Here is a 21,686-nt window from a genome sequence, read left to right on the forward strand (position 1 = left end):
TACGTTACCATTTTTTTAACATGTTACCAAACTGGTAACGTGTCACTATGACACGTTACCAAACTAGTAACGTGCTAATTAGTCACGTGTCAATATGCCACGTTACCAAATTTGTAACGTGTCATACTAACATGTTACCATTTGGTAACGTGTCATGCGTGACACGTTACCAAATATTAATATATCATGTTATTAATATATTAATATATATGAATTTGATTAATATTAATATAATATCATAATACAATAAACAAGGGAAAATTTATATGGTTTTCTATATATATATATATAATTATTTTAGTTTTTATTCACTAATTAACGTAACTGATCAAGTATATGTTATTTAATTCACTAAACTAATTAATAGACATTAGGTTATGCATTAATTAATAGAAATTAGGTTGCTATGTATATACATGTTATTAATATATCATGTTATTACTATATATAGTAACCTAATTATAACATGTATATAGTAATTACTATTATAATAGTAATTAGATTATAACCTAATGTCTATTAATTAATGCTATTTCATATATCATGTACAATTATTTAATTAATACAAATCATTTACTATCATGTGCGTGGCTTTCGTTTGACTACACATGCTGATTGATTGTCTATTTTATCATTTGCGGTTAATGCGGAGAAGTCTAGGCAGTCATGATAGCGTTCACTCGGATTTGGTTGGGTATAGTTTGAGTCATGTTTTGTATGGGTATATTCGGGAACAACGTAACTTGCATATTTTATATGTTTTGTTGATGTATATATGATATATTTGTTTAGTAACAATGTTTATGTATAGAGATCGTTTTAATTAGTTGGTGGATTGTTTGTGATAATTTACTGTTTTTGAGTTGGTTGGTGGATTATTTGTGGTAGTGTTTACTGTTTTTGAGTTAGTTGGTGGACTATTTGTGATAATTTGTGGATTATCGTATATCAGGTGCGCACAGAGAAATTTTTTTAAAAAAAGATAAAATAAATTTCAAGGCATATTTGGTGACGTGTCAACATTTAACACATTACCTTACATTTGGTAACGTGTCAAATCCTAACACGTTACAAAAGGGTAACGTGTCAGAACCTGATATGTTACTAAATCTCCAATGGTGACGACCAAAGTTTTAACTCGCCAGACACATTATTGTTGGCACGTTACTAACCATTTGTAACGTATTAACAGCCTTGACACGTTACTAACGGTCCATTACAAATAAATAAAATTCTTGTAGTGAGGTCTGGGCTGCCTCTTCTAGTCTCAAGCCTGTTAAACTCGAGCTCCTCTAATGGTCTCAAGCCCATTGAACTTAGGTTGCTCTAATGGTTCCAAGCCCACTAGGTCTGGGCAACTCTGCTGTAGTCCCTTAATTCTTTTAGATAATTAGTAAATCCATCTATAAGAATTTTTAAGATGTGTCATTCGGCTCGTGAACGGACCTTGCTTAGATTTTCTAATGGGGCCTATAAGAGAAGTTAATTAATTAATTCTAGTAGTTTTGCATGCGTTTTCCACGTTGATATTACATAATTAAAGTTTTTTTTATTTTTTTTATTATTTTTTTTTTCTTATGAATAAGTTTCAATTTTCATTCAAACACAAATCTGAGAAACTCACGCTCCAGCAGAACAAACTGAAAACTAGTGCAGCAGCTAGTTCTACTTCTACACACTCAATATGCATAACTGCAGAAAACCACACGTGGGAAACAACAAAACACCGAACAAGACTCTAATTCTAATACTGACCAAGTAGAAAATGTGAAAGAGTTCTTATGTTCAACTATTAACAATTTATTGTCCGAATTGTTAACAATCTGAACTGTAAAATTGTAAATAAGATGTATTTGGAACAGTGAAAAATGAGAAATTGCATTGTGAAAAATTTCAATGAAAGTTGATAAAAATAAGTAAATTTAATCATATAATCAATACTTTAACACTCCCTCTCATTTTTGAGTTCAAACTCTATTTTAATATGTGATGTTCATTACGTGAAATATTTAATTAAAATGTGGGTAAATTTGATGGAGTCAAGGTTTGAACAACCTTCGGTTAAATTACTAGTCATTCCAAAAAACTTAGGACAAGTGATGATTTAATTTATATAGTATTAGAGCTCACATATGAGGGGGAGTGTTAAAGTATTGGTTAAATGATTAAATTTATTTCTTTCTATTAACTTAATCATTTAATCACTATAGTTGATAGAAAAAGATAAATCTAATAATTTAATTAATACTTTAACGGTAAAAATATCATAGAATCATAGCATGGTCAAAATCATAGGGAAGAAGAAAATCCCCTTGTACGTGGAAACAGGAAAAGTTGATGGTTCTTTCCAAAAAGAAAGATGGCTCTTTTTTATGCTAGACAGATGTTTTAACCATTACCTAATTCACACGCTCAATTTCGGTTTACGGATCCAGATTGTTCTTAGAGCTACCTGTTTGGCATGATGGATTTTTCCTTACCCGAAAATAATTATTGTGGTATAAAATTTTGAATTGTTTTTTTAATTGAAAAGTGTTTTGTAGTAATTTTTTTATTTAAATAATAATAAAAAAATGAATGATGTAATATTAAAAAAAAAAAGAGAATATTTTGATAATTTTTTTAAAAAAATTTTAAAAAATGGTTTATAAATAATATCTAGTTGAGGGAATGTGTTTGGCAATGGCCATGGATAGTTACTATTCATACTTTACACATTTTAAACTCCAAACATTCTTATTATTTACTTTACATCAATAACTTTTTATTATTATTTAATTTTTTTTTTTTTTCATACCACATACTCTTACTTTTTTTCCACATCAATCAATTTTTACTATAATAACAAATCACTTAACAGTAACACGCCAATGCCGAACCTAGTTTCTTTGCCAATGGTCGTAAAAAAGGTCTTATACTATTCCTCTCAAAATCAACTCTCCAATCTTCTTATTTTTTATATCACATCAATCACTTTTTTATTACTATTCAAATAAAAAAATTATTACAAAACAACTTCTTTCATTTTCTTATTAAGAATATTATGTTAGGGTTATTTACTTTCTTAGGTATTATTAGTCTACTAGGTTTACCTTTCCTTAGTCTATTAAGTTACTTGTCTCTCTATAAATAGAGACATTTATATTCATTATCAACACAATCATAATAGAAGAGATGTAGTTCTATATGCTTTCGCTCTCTCTCTCTCTCTCTCTCTTTCTTCCGCTTCTAATATATTATCCAATATATTTAACATGGTATCAGAGTCACTTTTCGGTGGCCTTCAATAAACGTCTTTGACGTTTTCTGGCACTCCCTCCGGTGACCTCCCTTTTCCGTTCGTCTGCACGCCGCCAAGCGATCATCCGCTCAAAATCTCTTCCACGCCTTCATCGTAGCCTCATTTGGAAAAATGAATCCCAGATTCTAGCTTGCGAGGCACAAATCTACAGATTTGTGGAAGATCCGCCGCCATCGGACCTCCAGCAACACCTCTGCCACGTTAGCACTTTCAACCCGATCCAAAACGGCCAACCCGGTCTAGTGGGTTAAACCAGATCCACGGATCTGACAATTTGATTTGTCAACTCGACTAAGCGGGTCAACCCGGTCTAATGGGTTAGACTCAGATCCACAGATCTGGCAATCCAATCCATCAACTTGACCAAGCGGATCCATCCAAGGCATCTTCAACCCGATCCAGAACCGGGTTGAGGGGGATATTGGAGTATTTGAGAAATCACCTGGATCCAAGATTTTCAACCCAATGGGTTAGAACCGGGTTCTGCCACCGCCAGCCTCCGTGCACCACCTTCGGCTGCCAAACTCCGGCCACCTTCGACAACTTTTTCAGCGAATTTATTTTTCTTTCCATTTTCTTTTACCCAAACTCAAGTTTACACATTGAATTTGAGGAGATGTTAAGAATATTATGTTAGGGTTTACTTGTTATTTACTTTCTTAGGTATTATTAGTCTACTAGGTTTACCTGTTTACTTTTTCTTAGTGTATTAGGTTACTTGTCTCTCTATAAATAGAGGCATTTGTATTCATTACCAACACAATCATTATAGAAGAGATGTAGTCCTATATACTTTCGCTCTCTCTCTCTTTCTTCCGCTTCTAATATATTATCTAATATATTTAACATTTTCATACAAAACATTCTTACTTTTTTTCTCATATCAATTAAATCGCTACAATTTCGAGCTTTTTTTTATTTAAAAAAAAAAGGCCATCAGCAAACATATATAGCCATTATATTTTTTTGAATACCAAATGTAAATCTTTTTTTTTCTTGTAATTGACATGACAATTATTGGCGCAGGTCTTCAAGTCAAGACGGACCGGGATCCCCGGCAATGGGCTCAAAATTGCCCATCCCAAATTTTATAAATCTGAACGAACCGTGCAATGTCATCTAAGAGCCACGGTATCCTTCTATAAATAAATTAATAAAATATTATTTACATTAAAAAAATGAATGTAAAATAAAATATTATTTACACCCTCCTCCTCCCAAAACCCAGTCTCCGGCGAATCCATCTTCAACGCCGGCCCCGTAAACTCAATGCCGGCCATAACCGGCTACGCCGAGTCCGACACCGACGGCCCGCAACTCTCGCTCTTGGCCTCACTGTCGGAAAACGGCGTCAGCGAAAACGACGACGATGATAAAGACGAAGACGACTGGAAACTGGCCGGCCATGTTGTGGGTTTGGTGCAAGCAGAGGGACTGAAATTCCCTGCTAATCAGGCTTTGGGTGCAAGAATCTCCATCACAGAAGACCAGGTTCCAGTGACTCCAATAACTCCAAGTTGATTCTATCCAAGTGTTTCCTATGAGGGAGGGCTCGGCGCCGGAAGTTTATTTAGGTGGCGGCGAGGTTCTGGGGACCATGCAGATGCTGTCGAAGGTGCTGGGTATGGATGCGCAGGTTGCTGAGAGCCGCGGGGAAGTGCTGGGAGTGCTGACCCAGTTCAGAAATCCTCCGGTGGTGGGGGCTGGCTTGCAGGAGCAGATAGCTTATCCTGATCTTGGGGAGGAATGCAATGAGGGAGGTTTGGGGGAGGTGGCATTAATTCAGGCAGAGGATGATATCTGAAATTTGGGCACTATTAAGGGGGTAAGAAGTGAACAGGAGAAAGGGGGGTCAGATATGGCGGGACAGGCTTACCTGCGGTAGACAAAACTACCGCATATCTGCGGTAGTTTTGTCGGAAGGCTGGGATTTTAAGTTGGGCTTTTTTAACCCCAAAGGCTAACGTGAACTTAGAAAAAAAAAAAAATGCCGTCAAAAACAAACATTTTGGCCGTGAACACCCATCCAAACAAAAAACCCGAACATGTAAACGATTCAAAGCGATAAAATCCAAACAAAAAACCCACTTGATCTGCTCGTTAATCGTGGCCTCACACTCGTCGGAGTAGTTCTTGCGAGAAAGCAAGAGGTGAGGGACGGTGGGATGAAATCGAGCTCCTTTTTGGCCTCCTCAAAGGGCTGGAACACGACGCCAGTGGGCGGAAGGTCGTTCGGACCCTTTGACCCATCCAATACTTTTTCTACCCAAATCCTTGGTTTTGGGTAGAAAAAGAAAACAAATCTGGTCGGTTTTGGGTAGAAAAAGAGAAAGACGGAAAATAATGCAAAAGAAAACAGAGAAAATAATGCATAAAATAATCAACCTTTGGAGGAGATATGCGGCTGGTAGAGGTTCAATCCTGGCTCCTTGACCAAGATCCTCAGCCCTGGTGGCTACTACAGCCAATGGAGCGCTGGTTTTGGGTATGGTGAGAAAAAAGAGAGGGAGACGGTTTGGGTAAAAAAAAAAAAAAAATTGAAGTTAACGGAATTTTTGATGGCTTTTTTTTTTTTTTTTTTCATGTTAGCCTTTTGGGTTTAAAAAACTCTAACTTAAAATCCCAGCGGTAGTTTTGTCTACCGCAGGTAAGCCTGTCCCCAGATATGGCCACCCCATGGCTCAGCTAGGGAGGCCGGCCACCCCATGGCAAGCCACCCTATATTTTTTTAGTTTATTTTATTATTCTATTTTATATATACTTTTTAAAATTTTAAATAATATTTTATTATTTTATTATTAATGAGACACGTGGCGGCTTGTAGACCCTTAGATATATTGAAGGGCCAAGATTAGAGAAATTTTTGATGGGCAATTTGTTGCCCATTGCTGGGGATCCCGGTCCAGTCAAGACTACCTAATGTCCATGCAGAGATGGAGTTTGACCCTATTTTTCAGTCTTTTTACTTTATTATTTTCTCGTTTATTTCTACATTAATTGGAAAACGTGTTTGTTTGTTTTGTTCTGTAGTTTGAATGAAGAGCAAATTGCCTGTGGAGTTCATCAATGCATGTCTGGGCTGAGGAGCTGTAAATAAATTTTACATTTCCGTGTGTTTTGGTTTTAATCCCATGTCTATATATGTCCGCAGCTTTGCAAGTGGAGCTGGTGGAAAACTCTTGTCATTGGAGAAGAGATGGCTGCAAGATGTCTTCCATATGTTTGTTTCATTGTACTACTCATCTTGTTGCGTATTTGCATGGAAGCACAAGCTGGCCTGTTAGGGCCTACTCCTGATGAGGAAGGTGATGATCATGGGTTTTTCTTCTTCTTTCTGTCTATTAATTTATGTGGGTGAACTTTAGAAATGGAAATCTATAAATTCAGGCCTCACCCCAATGAAGCTTTTAGTGGACAGAGTTATATCTATATATATATATACACACACACATTTTGTCCAATGGAACAATTTTTTGGTTCTTCTAAGTAGACTAATCCTTGGGTTTTGAACCTTTTTTTTTATTTTTTTGATAATTTTGTCAAGGAAAATGCTGAATTAAGGACAGAAAGGTTGTGAGAAACTAATCAAAAAAACTAACTTTTATAGGTTGATGTGTGGTGCAGTGGAAGCCCCGAGAGAAATAGGTAAACAATTAGGGAAAAAGGACTAGAATTTCGGCATAGACCCATGCATTAAGGACAAAAGCTGGTTGACACCACTCCCACCTAATTCCGGAGAGCACTTTCCATTGTACAACAATAGTGTCTTCTGCAATTGTTCCAAATCTGAAGGTGGTGTTTGCCACATAGAAAAGATGTAAGCTTCCTTAATTAATTCCACTTAATCCTTCAGTATTTCTCTTGCTATAGGACAAAATAAAGGGTCAATTTCTATGTTTGGGTTACCTTTTTGATGATTTATTTCTGTTTTGGATTTTTAGGTTTTAAGATTTAGTTACTTTACATTTAATTGTTCGAAATATTGTCATATAAAAAGTTTTTGGAGAAACTATATTCACCATCTTATGCTATTGTATTGAACAGTCCATTCATTTGATTGATATCTTAACTTAAATAAATTTCCAAATAACCAAAATATGGTTGATAAAAATAGTAATAGCATAGTTTTTGTTGAGTTTCTCCAAAACTCTCTTGTAGAGTTCCTTACATCCAACCCATCATTTTTAGATTAAATAGTTCATATTTTGTCATCTGTGTAATATTGTGATAATTTTTTTTTAAAAAATCTTGATTCTAGTATACATTAGGATAGATTTTGAAATGAAAATTTTTATATTATTTAATAATTTTCTCAATTCTGGTTTCTTCGAGTTTTGCTGCAATCACTGCCATACTTCCTCACAACCATGAATTTGACTAATAAGGGAATTGGTTGTGATTTGGGTGCTTGGACAGGGAGTGGGTTTATTTGTGTGGCTGGTTGGGCGTTGGTGAGGTGTTGGATTATCCTTGTCATGGTCCACATGTCCTTCAATGCAATTGTTTTTGTTAGGGATATTTCAGTCCAATTGTTTTGAATTGGCCTATGAATCGAAGCAAATTGATAATTTGACAGGATGATAGATTGAGAAGATATAATATACTTTTTCAAGGTTTCTTTAATAGATGCAAAAGGTATAGGTATTTGGTCTCTTGGTGAGTTACAAGCACTATAAAGTAGATGTAGTGGTATTAAATTATATAACTTAGAAGAATATAAGCAGCAAATCTGTAACGACTCAGAAAACGTTAGCCACATATTCACTATCACCTTAAAAAAGGACTAGTCAATTTGTAGCTTCCATAGAATCATTTATAAAGCTCAATCTCCCATAGTAAGTAAGCATTTGGAATTTAGTATCCATGAGTATCTTTATATACCACCCACTTTATGTGAGCTACTAATCTTCTCAATGTGGGATTGGGGTATTACAATCTCTCCCTTTAAACTCCCAACGTCCTCGTAAGAACCATGTCATTTAGTGCTCCACTACCACATGACGTTACAACCTAACTCTGATACCATTTGTAACGACACAGGAAAAATGCTAACCATATCTAAACTATCATCCAAAAGGACTAGTCAATTTAAAACTTCTTTAGAATCACTTATAAAGCTCGATCTCACCTAATAAGTAAGTAATGTGCAGCTTAGCACTTATGCGTGTCTTTATAAACCATCCACTCTATGCGGGCTACTCATCTTCCCAATGTGGAACTAAGGTGTTACAAAATCGAGACAAAAAGCAAGTTCCCTGATTCTGCTAAGCATTGCAAGCATTGCAGGTAGGCACCATTGTGAGTTTTTGGAATATTCTGTGTAGAAAAATTCAGCAGCAGTACTCCTTTTAAGTTTCCAATCTTCCAACTCTTTTATGCTCCATCTATGTTGCACGAAGAAGATACCATCCTAAGAAATATAGTAAAAGAAGCTGTGTAAATGCTAGTAACTTTTGTGAAATTGTTGGTTACCAATCAAGTTACAAACACAGAATTTGGCTTGATGGCTACAAGGCTGACCTAATTTTTTTGATACTACAGCATGTTGGAGAGTAAAAAATCATGTTGAATAATGGAATGAATGTAATTGGAATGGGAACTTATAAACAAGTCATAACAGAAATAAATGTGGAACATAAATTAATACATTTGTCATGTGTGGCAAGTTAGAGTAGTGGAGGGTGATATGAGCAGTAGCTGTTACCAGACATTTGATCATGCACAGTGATAATGAATGAATGCTTAAAGATTGAGAAGGATTATAATTTTATTTAAAGTACCATAGGAACAAGAAGATGACCAAATTTGGGTCAAGGCAGTGAGAAATATGATGAACTGTGATATATTGATTGTGACATAGGTGAGAAATGAATGATGTAATTGATACCAAGATGTAGGTTCTACTTATAGTATATAATAGAACCTAGAGTGCTCAATCTAGAGTGCTAGTCCCTTCATCTTTGCTCTGTCACCTTTGCTCAAGTTCATATTTTCACAAGTTGCACATTTGAATGGATTATGGTTTACTTGTAATTATCCTTAAAAATAGATTTCTTCAAGGAGAGGATCTTTCTGGTATACTTCCACCAGCTCTAGTGAAGCTACCATACCTGAAGCTAATGTAAGGAGAGTAGCCACTAATATTTTTATCTTATTAGCGACTGAAAATTGATATACACTTCTAATTGTATAATTTGGTCTTGATTGTAGTTCTCTCTCACGCAACTACCTCAGTGGTAATATACCACGGGAATGGGCTTCTATGCAGTTGGAACATATGTAAGTGACTTCTCAGTTCATGTGCAAGGTTAGCCAATAAATGCTCATTTTTGTTGAATGAACTCGCTGCAGGTCTTTCACTGTGAACAACTTATCAGGACCAATTCCAAGCTTCTTGGGAAACATAACCACTCTTCAATATTTGTATGCTCATTTTTATGTCTTTCTTTCTCACAAATTATTTACAAAGTAAAACTATGTCATAGATTTTTCAAACCCTGCTTTAACTTTTAAGGGCATCATATGCTCAGGTCCATCGAGAACAATCTGTTTTCTGGAACTATTCCACCTGAGCTTGGAAATTTAGTTAACTTGGAGATTCTGTCAGTATTTCTTTCTCGTCTTTTATTTGAATTTCATATCACATTTGATGAGACACTTCTAAATTCTAAATGATTTGATTAATCACTTTACACTTGAGCTGCTGTGAACTTTCCTTTTGGTGACTACAGCATTCTTAGTGGTAAAATTATCTAAAAGGACAGCTGCCCACGGCTCTCACCCGCCTAAACAAATTAAGAGAATTGTAAGTGTTTGTAGCCTTTTACACTGATGTACTAATGATAACATCAGATTTCACCTAGAAAAATCCTCAAGTTTTATGTCATTTAATTTCTTTCATTTTCGGTTACATGCAGTAGGATTAGTAGTAACTATTTCACAAGAAAGATACCAGATTTTTTTCAAAGTTGGACGCAACTTGAAACATTGTAAGTGCGCTTTCCTGTTAGGCATTCTAAATCTCCTTGATGTAAAAGTTTTATGATTTATTGTCCTTGACAGAGAGATCGAAGGTAGCGGTCTCAAAGGACCAATCCCTTCTAGCATGTCCGTCTTGAAAAATCTAATTGAACTGTGAGTTAAACTTTCAAAGATGATAGTTTGAGTTGCATTATCACAATTAAAACTTATTAGCAATAATTCCTTTATTATGAAAATATATGCAGAAGGATTAGTGACTTGGAAGGAGAAGGTTCACTTTTTCCACCCTTAATGAACATGACAAAGATGATGCAATTGTAAGTCATTCTTGTAGTCTTAAAATGCTACGGAATTAGAATAATTGTCAATTGACATGACTTTTCAGAAAATTGTGATCATACAAACTCGATTTATTTTGCAGGACATTGAGCAGCTGTAACATCTCTGGAGAGATCCCTTCATATATATCAAAGATGACAAATCTTAGAATACTGTAAATGTGTTCTTCTCATGGAAATTTATCATTTTTGTTATCGTTCTGATTACACTGTCAACACATTCATAAATTCATAGTGAAATACAAATTTTCCCTTCTTTTTTGGTTGCATGATGTATATATTTAGGTCTCAACGTTTAAAATTGAGGCGGAAATATGTTTTAGCTTCTTGTGATTAGCTATTAAACAGGGAACTTCCTTGAAATTCAGTTTGTACATGCAACTTCCTTGTTGTTAGGTTCAAGGTGTAAAGTGAACTTATCTAGTCTATAACCAATCACATTATGGTAAGTCATGAATTAATATATACAGTCTCCATCCTATCAATGTATATAGCCAAATGATAATGATGATTGTCATCCTGAAAGTGAATATAAAAAATATTCAGTAAAATTACATTTTCTTTTTGGCTAGGAGATAACCTCTACCTTAAATTTGACTTTCATACTTTGGACATAACCATGAGAAAGTTAAGTGTTACAAGCTAAATTTTAGAGAAGTTTCATGTTTTACATCCTAATCAGAAGGGGAAATATATATATATATAAACCACCACTTGTTATAGCAACAATGGTTTGAACTCATGATATTTGGTTCTGATACCACGTTAAACCACTCATTGTCCCAAAAGCTTAAGCTTATAGAAAGAAGTAAATTTAATCATGGAAATACTGCTGGTGCTTCTCAAACTAGGTTATCCGAATATGTTCATTTTACAGTTGCAATCAAGAGTATTTATTGGACTGAAGTTGATTACTTGTGGATTTCATTCTGCTGAAAATTCTTGAATTCTATTTGGAATTTATGTAAAATTCTCTGTTTAAATCTAATAAAGTAAGTGCAAACCATTGATGAGGCTTTCCATATGGAAAGAGGGTTTTGTAAGAAAGATACTGGCTCTTTATAGCCATTGCATCAGATGTCCTATGTAAACATAATTGAATTATGTCTACGTTTGTTGCTCTAGTCTATGCAGCATCGTTGTTGGGCTCAAAGATGAATGATGGATCTTTGGTTAACAATTAAAAAAAATTAAGTTATATACTCTTTTAAGTAACATCCTGGGCCATTGATTAAGTATATTACTTTTCTTTTTTTTCTTTTTTCTTTTTTCTTTTTTTTATCTTTATGACTGACTTATGCCTATGGTTTATGTATGACCACGTTTTTAATGGTAGTGCACCTTTTTATCTTGATTACTATATTCTGTTTGTAATAAAAACTTTGTTCCATGACATCTGTCTTGCGATGTACTTGCAGGGATCTCAGTTTCAACAGATTGAAAAAAGAAATTCAAGAATTGGAAAGTCCAGTAAATTTGATGAACATGTAAGCTATGTGGATTTATGAGAGAAACTATCATACCTTGGGTCTGCATAGGAGGCCTTGAAGATTTTGTGATTCTATATTCTGAAACTTCCTCAGTTGTTGAACCATATATATGAGTAGTCTAATAATAGAAAGTTGGAGTTTAACTACAGTGCGATATAAGTTGAGCCATAGTGTGATTATGTTGCATACTGAATAGGTATCTAACAAGCAACTTGCTTACTGGAGTTATTCCAAACTGGATGAGGAATTGTGAAAGGTATGTTTTTCATGCTAAAATGTTGCACGAGCTTATCACTTCTGTATATATTATATATGTATTTTATTTGGAATGCATGGAAATTACATAAGATGAATGTGTTTGCTTGAAGGAACATAGATCTTTCTTACAATAATCTTACTTGGAGCTCTGAAGACACTTGTACAGGAACAAAGCTGTAAGAATATTCGTTTCTTTGTTTTTTTCCCTTCCTTTGTTTTGTTCTGGTCTTTTTAAGCATTGAACATTTAACTCTCGCTTACCTTCTAATCTTCAAAAAAACTTGTTTTTCATTTCATCAGGAATTTGTTTAAAAGTTTTAATGGACAGAAAAACTCGTAAGCTTCTTAGTTATTAAACTTTCAAGTGTCAATCTATTTCCTTACTTTTATTTTACAGAAGTTAATGTTTTTTTCTTTTCTTTTTCTAGTCAGTGTATGCCCAGAAGACGACCGATGCCCTAAAGATAATATACATTTACACATCTCTTTGAATATAATTATAAGGAAAATGCTTCAATTTTGTTGGATTTTCTTCTCGATAATTTCAATGGAGGAAAAAGTCAGTTAAATATCTAAATATATAAATTAATAAAACACAACATCATTTTCATCCCATTGTGTTAACTTAAGTATTGAATACCATTAACATGCTACTGCTTCTGTGTAGATTACTATTCATTGCATATTAATTGTGGTGGAAGTATAACAACTATTGGAAGCATAAATTATGAAGCGGACACAGACTCTGGAGATCCATCAAAATTTTATGAAGCCGGAACTAGATGGGGATTTAGTAGCACGGGACACTTTCAAAATGCAATCAAAAAAGACCAAAACTACATGGCAAATAACGTATCTGTGCTCACGATGCATGACTATGAATTGTACACGAATGCACATGTCTCTCCTCTTTCTCTTACATATTATGTGCAGTGCTTAGCAAATGGAAAATATACTGTGAGACTTCACTTTGCGGAAATAGTATTTAGAGGCAACAAATCTTTTTACAGTCTTGGAAGACGGATATTTGATGTTTATATTCAGGTACTCAACCAAACCAGTTATGCGCTCCATATTTGTTGAAGATCATTTGATTCGATTACTTAATATGTTGTAGGGGGAACTGAAGCTGATTTTGACATTGTGAAGGAAGCAAAAGGGGTTGATAGAGCAGTCATTATAAACATTAAAGCAGTTCCAGTTACTAATAAAAGTATAGACATTCGCTTTCATTGGGCTGGGAAAGGGACAACAGCTGCTCCAAGAAAAGGAACATATGGTCCTCTTATTTCTGCCATCTCTGTGGAGTTTAGTAAGTAATGTAGTTTTTTCTTTATTCATCTTTTTCTGGTTGACATGGTAGTACTTCTCTCCCTCTCTCTCTCATTTATCTGCATTTCATGATCTTTTATTATCATTTTTTTACCTGGAGCAGATTGATGAATAAATAGATGGAAATAGCAAATATAGTGGAAGCAGTTCCATTATTAGTGGTGTGAAATTAGACTTAAAAGAAGTTTCCTTGGCAATTTGGTGGAAGTACAATCCAGAAGTTTCCTTTTCAGCTTGCATCTCTGTAACATCCTATCATATCATGTGTGCCTTTATATTCAACACACATCACAGAATGCAATCATACAATTTTTTTTTTTTTTTTTTGTTGATAAGTATGCAATCATACAATTAATATTCATGGAAAATTTTATTTTCATATAGATTCCAGATCTAGCAAATGGGAGAAAATCATTGCAATTGGAGCCACAGTTTTTGTGTTATGTGTTATTTTTATGATTTTAGGCATTCTTCGGCGGAAAGGCTTTTTGGGAGGCAAGATTTCAAGAGTAAAAGGTAATAAATACCATGCAAATCTTGATGTAGAAAGGTTTAAAAAATAATAATTTTCTCCAGCTATTTGAGTAGTCAGAACATTGTATTGCATTTGAAAGACTCAGTACTCTATTGCAGCTTCCAATAAACTTTTTTTTTCCGCCTTTATGCCTAGATGAAGAATTTGCAATTCAAAGTAGAACCTTAAAAGGAAGCTATATGATTGCATAACATAAGAACCAATCTCTGTAACACCTTTTTTTGGTGAAATTTTAACACTACATGAAATCAGTATAGGAGGAGATGATTGAAATAATTTTGCCTTGCTTATTTTCATTGATACGATGGGTTTATATACATGAGATTACATTTACATAATAGGAAGAAAATACAAATCAAATAAATGATTTCCATTTTAGAAGTAGCCGTTGCTGCATTTATTTTTGATTGATTTGGGTTTCCTTGTTGATGGTAGCCGTTGCTTGATATGTGGTTGCCTTGATTTGGGTTTTAGCCGTTGCTGTAGTTTCCTTAGAGAGAGTGGTTTCTTGTTGACCACATGTAGGTTCAATACGCCCCCGCAAGCGAGACATGGTACACACGATGTGGAGCTTGGACCGCATGGTGAAAAAATGAGGTGAGGCAGTGGGTTTGGTGAAAATGTCAGCGATATTATCTTTGCTAGAGATGAATCGGACGTCAAGAGTCTTGGAGGCGACTTTGTCACGAACAAAGTGAAAGTCGATTTCAATGTGCTTGGTGCGGGCATGAAAGGCAGGGTTGGCAGTGAGGTATGTGGCGCCAATGTTATCACACCAAAGGGTGGGAGGTGTGGGAAGAAAAATGCCAAGTTCGCGGAGCATGGATTGGAGCCATATGAGCTCGGCAGCGGTGGTTGCGAGAGTACGATATTCGGATTCGGTGCTGGATCGAGCAACAGTCCGTTGTTTGCGTGAGGACCATGAGATAAGATTAGGGCCAAGGAAAACACAAAATCCACCGGTGGATTTCCTATCATCGGGGCAGCCAGCCCAGTCAGCGTCAGAATAAGCTTGGAGGGTGCGAGAGGGTGACTTGCGAAGAAGGAGACCAAAGGTGAGTGTAGATTTAAGGTAGCGCAAGATCCGTTTAACAGCTTGAAGATGAAGAGAGGTAGGCCGGTGCATAAACTGGGAGACTTTGTTGACGGCAAAGGAAATGTCAGGTCGAGTGAGGGAGAGGTACTGTAAGGTACCGACGAGACTGCGGTAAGTGGAGGGGTCGGGGAGGGGATCCCCAGTGAAGAGTGAGAGAGAATGTGCGGTGGACATTGGGGTCTTGATAGGCTTGGCTTCGGACATGTTGCTCTTTTTGAGGAGGTCAAGGATGTAGCGTTGTTGAGATAAAAGGAGACCATCAGGAGTGGTTATAGCTTCCATACCAAGAAAGAAATGGAGAGGCCCTAAGTCTTTGATGGCGAATTCAGCACGTAGAGAGTTTAGGAGGTCAGTTGTGCCATGAGGTCGGGAGCTAGTGATGAGAATGTCGTCAACATAAATAAGGACGTACGTAGTGCATTGAGGTGTGTGGAGGATGAACAAGGAGGAGTCAGAACGGGATCCGACAAAACCAAGTTCCAAGAGGCGATCACTAAGGCGGGAGAACCAGGCATGAGGGGCTTGTTTGAGGCCATAGAGGGCCTAGTGTAATTTGCAGACATGCTGAGGAAACTGAGGATGGATGAAGCCAGGGGGCTGGGCCATGTAGACATCTTCGGAAAGCCAACCATGGAGGAAGGCGTTTTGTACATCAATTTGTCGAATGAGCCAACCTGAGGAGATGGCGAGGGACAGAACAAGTCGAATGGTTGTAGGTCTGATCACAAGGCTATAAGTATCTCCAAAGTCAACGCCAGATTGTTGGTGGAATCCTTTAGCAACTAGGCGAGCTTTGTGACGATCAATGGATCCGTCGGCTTTTCGTTTGAGACGAAAAACCCATTTGCAGGCAACTATATTCATTGTGGAGGTGGGAGGAATGAGAGTCCAGGTGCCATTGTGGAGGAGGGCATCAAACTCAATGTTCATAGCATCACACCAGGTGGGGTGCTTGGCCGCTTGGGAGTAGCAGGTGGGTTCAATCTCGTCGAAGTTGGCAGTGGCAAGGAGCGCTTTCGGAAGCGGGTAGCGAATTAGACCATCTAGAAGAGACTTGAGCTTGAAAATGTTGTTCTTGGACTGAGTCTGCATTGCATGTCCTGGTTGAGGCATGGGAGATGCGGAGGCTGGAGAGGTGACAGGAACCTGCAAAGAGTCAGAAGAAGAACTAGTGTTAGTAAGGGCAGGTGTGTGAGATGTAGGAGGGGATGGCGGGTCAAGGGATGGAATGGCAGTTGTTCTTGGTGCATCGCAGGGTGAAGTAGATGATAGGGTTGGGGCAGGAGGGTTTGCAAAGGGGGGATAAATAGTGGTGTGGGAAGTGGGGGATGGAACTTGGGGGAGTTTAGGAAGGGAGGTGAATGGGTAAAGTGATTCATAGAAGTTGACGTGTCGGGAGATGTAGATCCGACCCGTTGATCGATGAAGGCATTTATAGCCACAGTGACAGGGACTATACCCAATGAAGATGCATGTGTCGGAGCGGAAATCGAGCTTGTGTTTGTTGTAAGGGCGAAGATATGGCCAACAAGCACATCCGAAGACGCGTAAAAAACTGTAATTTGGTCGGAGAGAGAAAAGTTTTTGAAAGGGTGATTCATTATTGAGGATGGGTGTGGGTAAGCGGTTTATGAGATAGCAAGCGGTTTGAAAAGCCTCAGCCCAATATTTGAGAGGGGCGGAGCAATGGGCCAAAAGGGTGAGGCCCATTTCGACAATATGTCGGTGTTTGCGTTCCACAGACCCATTTTGTTGATGGGTATGTGGGCACGTGAGTCGATGATGGATGCCATGGGATGCAAAGTGGTGACGCAATTTTTGATATTCACCACCTCCATCTGTTTGGATGGATTTAATTTTACGATCAAATTGGCGTTCAACATAAGCCTGAAACTTAGGAAAAATAGAGAAAACATCAGATTTGCATGCAATGGGGTAAAACCACGTGAATTTACTAAAATGGTCGACAAAAATAACATAAAAGCGTGCACCATTATTTGATAAAATAGGGGAAGGTCCCCAAACATCAGAAAAGACAAGTTCAAGTGGGACACTTGATTTATTTTCAGAAATATTAAAAGGAAGCTGATGACTTTTGCCTCGCTGACAGGCCGGGCAAATAGGAGGCTGCTTATTTTTGGTAACTGGAAGTTGAAATCTAGTGACGACATGACGAACAATGCGATCAGCAGGGTGGCCGAGGCGAGCGTGCCAATCCACGAAGTTAGCACGTTCACTAGATAAAATACTAGGGGGTGCAGCTGTAGGTGAAAACCAATGGTAGAGGCCGTGTCTACTCGAGCCGTGGTGCAGAATTTTCCCGGACGTACGATCCTTGACAAAAAAACAAGAAGGGTGAAATTCCATATAAACATTATTATCAGAAGTGAATTTTTGGACTGAAAGTAAATTTTTGGTGATTTTAGGAACATGTAAGACATGACGTAAAAGAAAATTAGGAGAAAGTTTAGAGTTGCCCGTATGTTGGATGGCAAGGTGGGTACCATTGCCCACTTGGATTTCATCGGGTCCATCATACGCTTCCGAGTGGAGATTCAAATTGTTGAGGTCGGAAGTGACATGGTGAGTGGCACCGGTGTCCGGATACCAGTTGAGATCCCGGGTTTGGGCCTGAGCAGCAGTGTAGGCAGTGAGATTGGGCCCTGTAGTTTGAAATGCTTGGTCAAATCTGTGATAACAAGTCATAGCAGTGTGGCCCAATTTGCCACATACTTGGCAGGTGGGCCGAGGGCCTGGGCCTAAAAGAGAGGGGGCCCATGTGAAGATGAGGAATTGTGAGAGGAAGGCGGAATATTTCCATGCCCCCTTGTTCTGTATTGCCCAAATGAGTTTGGGGCAGAACGGTGCTGCCCATGTGAGGAATGGGTTCTCATGGAATTGAGATGCCGTCCTCTTCCACGATGTGGATTCCGGCCCCGTGAAGCAAGGTTGGCGGCGACAAGGAAAGTGTCGTTCCGGTGGTGTTGTTCGAGTCTGGTTTCGTGAGCTAGCAGATGGCCGAGCAGATCGTCCATGGTGAGAGGTTCAATCCGGGTAGTCAAGGACGTGACGAGGGGGTCGTATTCGGGACCCAGTCCGGCAAGGAGCGACGTGGTGAATTCATAATCGCTGAGTTTGTGACCGGCGGCAGCAAGGGTGGCGGCGGTTTGCTTGAGCCGTTGAAAATATGCTGTGATGGAGGAATTGCCCTTCTTTGCAGTAGCAATTTCGTAGTGAAGCGTCATGGTACGAGCTCGTGAAGCTGAAGAGAAGGTGCGTGCTAGAGCAGTCCAGAGTTCTCGGGCAGTGCGGCACCCAAGGACTTGGGGCAGCAATTCTTCAGAGATGGTGGACATAAGCATGCTTAAAATAAGCTGGTCCTGACGAAACCACCGAAGTGTCTCTGGATCGTTGGAGATGTGGAGAGAGCCATCAATGGCGTTGGAGGTGTGAGGATGGGGAGGCTTGTTGGTTCCATCCACAAAAACATAGAGATCGTGACCTTGAAGAAAAGTTTTAAGTTGATGGTGCCAAACCAGGTAATTGTTTTGGGTGAGTTTAGAAATGGATTGGGCAAAATTTGATAGAGATGCGGGTGATGGGTTTGAGTTGTTTGGGTTGTTTTCATTTTGGGTAGGGGGAATGGGATTGGTGACATTCTGGGTAGAGGGGTTTAGGTTGTTTTCATTGTGGGTAGGTGAAATGGGGTGGGTGACATTCTCGGCAGAGGGTTGTGGGCTGGTTTCAGAGGAGGTGGATGAGGCCATTGGGTATGCAGTTTAAGTGTTTGATAAAACACTTCAGAGAGAGGAAGAAGAAGCAGAAAAAAAAAAGGAGACAACGTGGGTTGCTCGTTAGTGCTCTGATACCATATAGGAGGAGATGATTGAAATAATTTTGCCTTGCTTATTTTCATTGATACGATGGGTTTATATACATGAGATTACATTTACATAATAGGAAGAAAATACAAATCAAATAAATGATTTCCATTTTAGAAGTAGCCGTTGCTGCATTTATTTTTGATTGATTTGGGTTTCCTTGTTGATGGTAGCCGTTGCTTGATATGTGGTTGCCTTGATTTGGGTTTTAGCCGTTGCTGTAGTTTCCTTAGAGAGAGTGGTTTCTTGTTGACCACATGTAGGTTCAATAATCAGAATGTTGCAATTTCAACTATCTTTAGTAAATGAGCTCACCCGTTTACCATTTATATTTTAGTTCATTGCTTATTTGTAAATTTTAAATGATGGCAATGTTTATGCAAGCAATGATTAGATAGTTCAAGCTCACCACTCGAGCGTATTTGTTAGAATCATTCTGTTTCAAGTATGGGAGAGGATAATGAAATTTGGTTTAAGTTGATTTGTTTTCACATTTCCACAAAGTTGTATAAAATTGAGCATATATCTTAGAATTAATTTCATTTCTTGGTATGGTACTCTCAAAGATCATCTAAAAACACTAGAGGCACTTAGATACAAAATTAAGAATAACTATTTTGTAAGATTCTGTCAAACTTCTCAATCTCGTTCTTTGGACAGAATTGAAAAACTTGGATCTGCAAACTGGTTTCTTTACCTTCAAACATATCAGGGCTGCCACTAACAACTTTGATGTTGCACATAAGATTGGGCAAGGTGGTTTTGGATCCGTCTACAAGGTATCCTAGATTTCATATTCCTTTCTCTTTTTCTTTTTTGTGAATGTTTTGCATGTATGCTCCTATTTGATTTCTTTCATATTGGTAAGCAAAACTTAGAGGAAAACCTCATGTACATACCTGAAAATATATCTTTCTAATGCAGGGTATACTGGTAGATGGTACTATAATTGCCGTTAAGCAACTTTCTTCAGAATCAAATCAAGGAAATCGTGAATTTGTGAATGAAATGGGCACAATATCTGCTTTACAGCACCCAAATCTTGTTAGATTGTATGGATGTTGTATTGAAAAAAATCAACTATTTTTGGTGTATGAATACATGGAAAACAATAGCCTGGCGCGTGCTTTGTTTGGTAAGCTTAATGTTTTATTTTAGTATTTATGTTGACTTGAGAAAGCATAAGAACTTAGCACCGCAAATGGTCTATATCATGAACTAAGTTGATGAACTTCTCATTGGACTATCCACAAAATATGCAGGTCCAGAGGAGTACCGCTTAAAATTGGACTGGCCTACGAGGCAAAAAATATGTGTTGGCATAGCAAGAGGTTTGACTTTCTTGCATGAGGAATCAACATTAAGAATTGTTCATAGAGACATTAAAACTTCAAATGTGCTACTCGATAGGGACCTTAACCCAAAGATTTCTGACTTTGGCTTGGCCAAGCTCCATGAAGAGGAAAACACCCACATCAGCACCAGAATTGCTGGAACAATGTGAGCTACTTTTTTTCCTCTTTCTTTTATTATGGAGTCTTTTTGTGATTCTATTCTTCCTTTTCTTTTGGCCTCCCAAGTTATTGACTATCAGATAAATAGGAACATATATTGATCTGTATGTATCTATGAGATGCTTTCCTAAAAGCAACCCCAGACTTTACATCATTTAAAGTCTCTGTATATTTGAAAAGCTGAAACTGGAAGCAACTAATGTAAGGTACAAAGAAGCTGCTGATAAACATTGTCGGTACAAATAATTTCAGGAGGGGGATATGGTGATGGTGTTTCTATGCAAGGAAGATTTCCAATTGGAACTTATAGCAAGCTCAAGCCAAGGAAATATGGGCCATATATATATTTGAAGATCTACAACATAAGCATAAAGGCATTGAGTTGTAGACGTTTGGTATTCTATATCACTTTTCATTCAAAACTGAAACTTTGTGGGTGGATTCCGGATATATTTGGATCAAGTTGCTTAATCCAAATCCCCCATCATCTTCCACTGCGTCAAAGAGGCAAGAATTTATATGGTTAAGCACTAAGCCCTACATCCAAGGGCAAGCTGGCAAGAAGAAATTCACTATCAATGGAAGAAATTACAAGAAGAGAGGTCTAGACACTTAGAGGAATGGTGTACAACCCAAATACCCCTACTCTTACAATCCCACGCTCTCAGAATGTATTTAAACACCTAAACACACCTTGAAAGCAGCCCAAATGCCTTGAATCAAAGCTTTGCAAGAGATAAACCCTTGTAGAGCAAAACCCCTTCCTCTCTTTTCTCTTCTATGTCTCTCATGTGTATATATATAAAATCACACAGTGCATACAACTTATTAAAGAGAAAGACCACTCCTTCTTACACCGCTGTTATGGTCTATTAAACTCATTCTCACATCTCTAAGAATGTCTTTTCAAAAAGAAGATAGCAATAGAAACTTATGAAATAAGCATGTAATATCACATTC

General features: G+C 37.5%; 3 protein-coding genes across 3 annotated transcripts in view; all 3 read left to right on the forward strand.

The window, feature by feature from the left end:
- The first annotated feature begins 9,048 nt into the window (after positions 1-9,048).
- Positions 9,049-21,061, forward strand: LOC132169369 (probable LRR receptor-like serine/threonine-protein kinase At1g53420). Its single transcript, XM_059580409.1, has 28 exons — positions 9,049-9,422; positions 9,512-9,580; positions 9,653-9,724; positions 9,832-9,965; positions 10,061-10,106; positions 10,219-10,290; positions 10,364-10,435; positions 10,528-10,599; positions 10,704-10,775; positions 12,039-12,107; positions 12,307-12,366; positions 12,479-12,544; positions 12,669-12,704; positions 12,801-12,927; positions 13,302-13,412; positions 13,518-13,684; positions 14,166-14,216; positions 14,881-15,134; positions 16,182-16,304; positions 16,441-16,518; positions 17,442-17,554; positions 17,828-17,974; positions 18,072-18,206; positions 18,346-18,577; positions 19,837-19,991; positions 20,137-20,347; positions 20,475-20,712; positions 20,979-21,061. The coding sequence occupies exons 1-28, from the start codon at positions 9,313-9,315 to the stop codon at positions 20,992-20,994; spliced, it is 3,108 nt and encodes a 1,035-aa protein (XP_059436392.1). The 5' UTR covers positions 9,049-9,312; the 3' UTR covers positions 20,995-21,061.
- Positions 12,940-14,371, forward strand: LOC132168445 (probable LRR receptor-like serine/threonine-protein kinase At1g53420). The gene is made up of 3 exons (XM_059579431.1): positions 12,940-13,412; positions 13,518-13,680; positions 14,085-14,371. The coding sequence occupies exons 1-3, from the start codon at positions 13,209-13,211 to the stop codon at positions 14,261-14,263; spliced, it is 546 nt and encodes a 181-aa protein (XP_059435414.1). The 5' UTR covers positions 12,940-13,208; the 3' UTR covers positions 14,264-14,371.
- A 285-nt stretch (positions 21,062-21,346) lies between the features above and the next one.
- The window catches only part of LOC132169370 (protein NRT1/ PTR FAMILY 4.5-like), a 3,079-nt gene continuing 2,739 nt past the window's right edge, over positions 21,347-21,686 (forward strand). The window contains exon 1 of the mRNA XM_059580411.1: positions 21,347-21,397. Within this exon, the coding sequence (XP_059436394.1) occupies positions 21,347-21,397 (51 nt within the window). The remainder of the gene's footprint in view (positions 21,398-21,686) is intronic.

This window comes from Corylus avellana, chromosome ca2 (genome assembly GCF_901000735.1).
Source record: "Corylus avellana chromosome ca2, CavTom2PMs-1.0".
NCBI lineage: Eukaryota > Viridiplantae > Streptophyta > Magnoliopsida > Fagales > Betulaceae > Corylus > Corylus avellana.

Bases quoted from the DNA above. Each gene is read 5' to 3' on its own strand.
- LOC132169369 (XM_059580409.1), top strand. From the start codon at position 9,313: ATGGATTATGGTTTACTTGTAATTATCCTTAAAAATAGATTTCTTCAA. The intron at 16,305-16,440 runs GTGGGTTCAATC...GTCCTGGTTGAG, and splicing joins TGGCCGCTTGGGAGTAGCAG to GCATGGGAGATGCGGAGGCT. The intron at 20,348-20,474 runs GTAAGCTTAATG...CAAAATATGCAG, and splicing joins CCTGGCGCGTGCTTTGTTTG to GTCCAGAGGAGTACCGCTTA.
- LOC132168445 (XM_059579431.1), top strand. From the start codon at position 13,209: ATGGCAAATAACGTATCTGTGCTCACGATGCATGACTATGAATTGTAC. The intron at 13,413-13,517 runs GTACTCAACCAA...GACATTGTGAAG, and splicing joins TATTTGATGTTTATATTCAG to GAAGCAAAAGGGGTTGATAG. The intron at 13,681-14,084 runs GTAAGTAATGTA...ATTTTCATATAG, and splicing joins TGCCATCTCTGTGGAGTTTA to ATTCCAGATCTAGCAAATGG.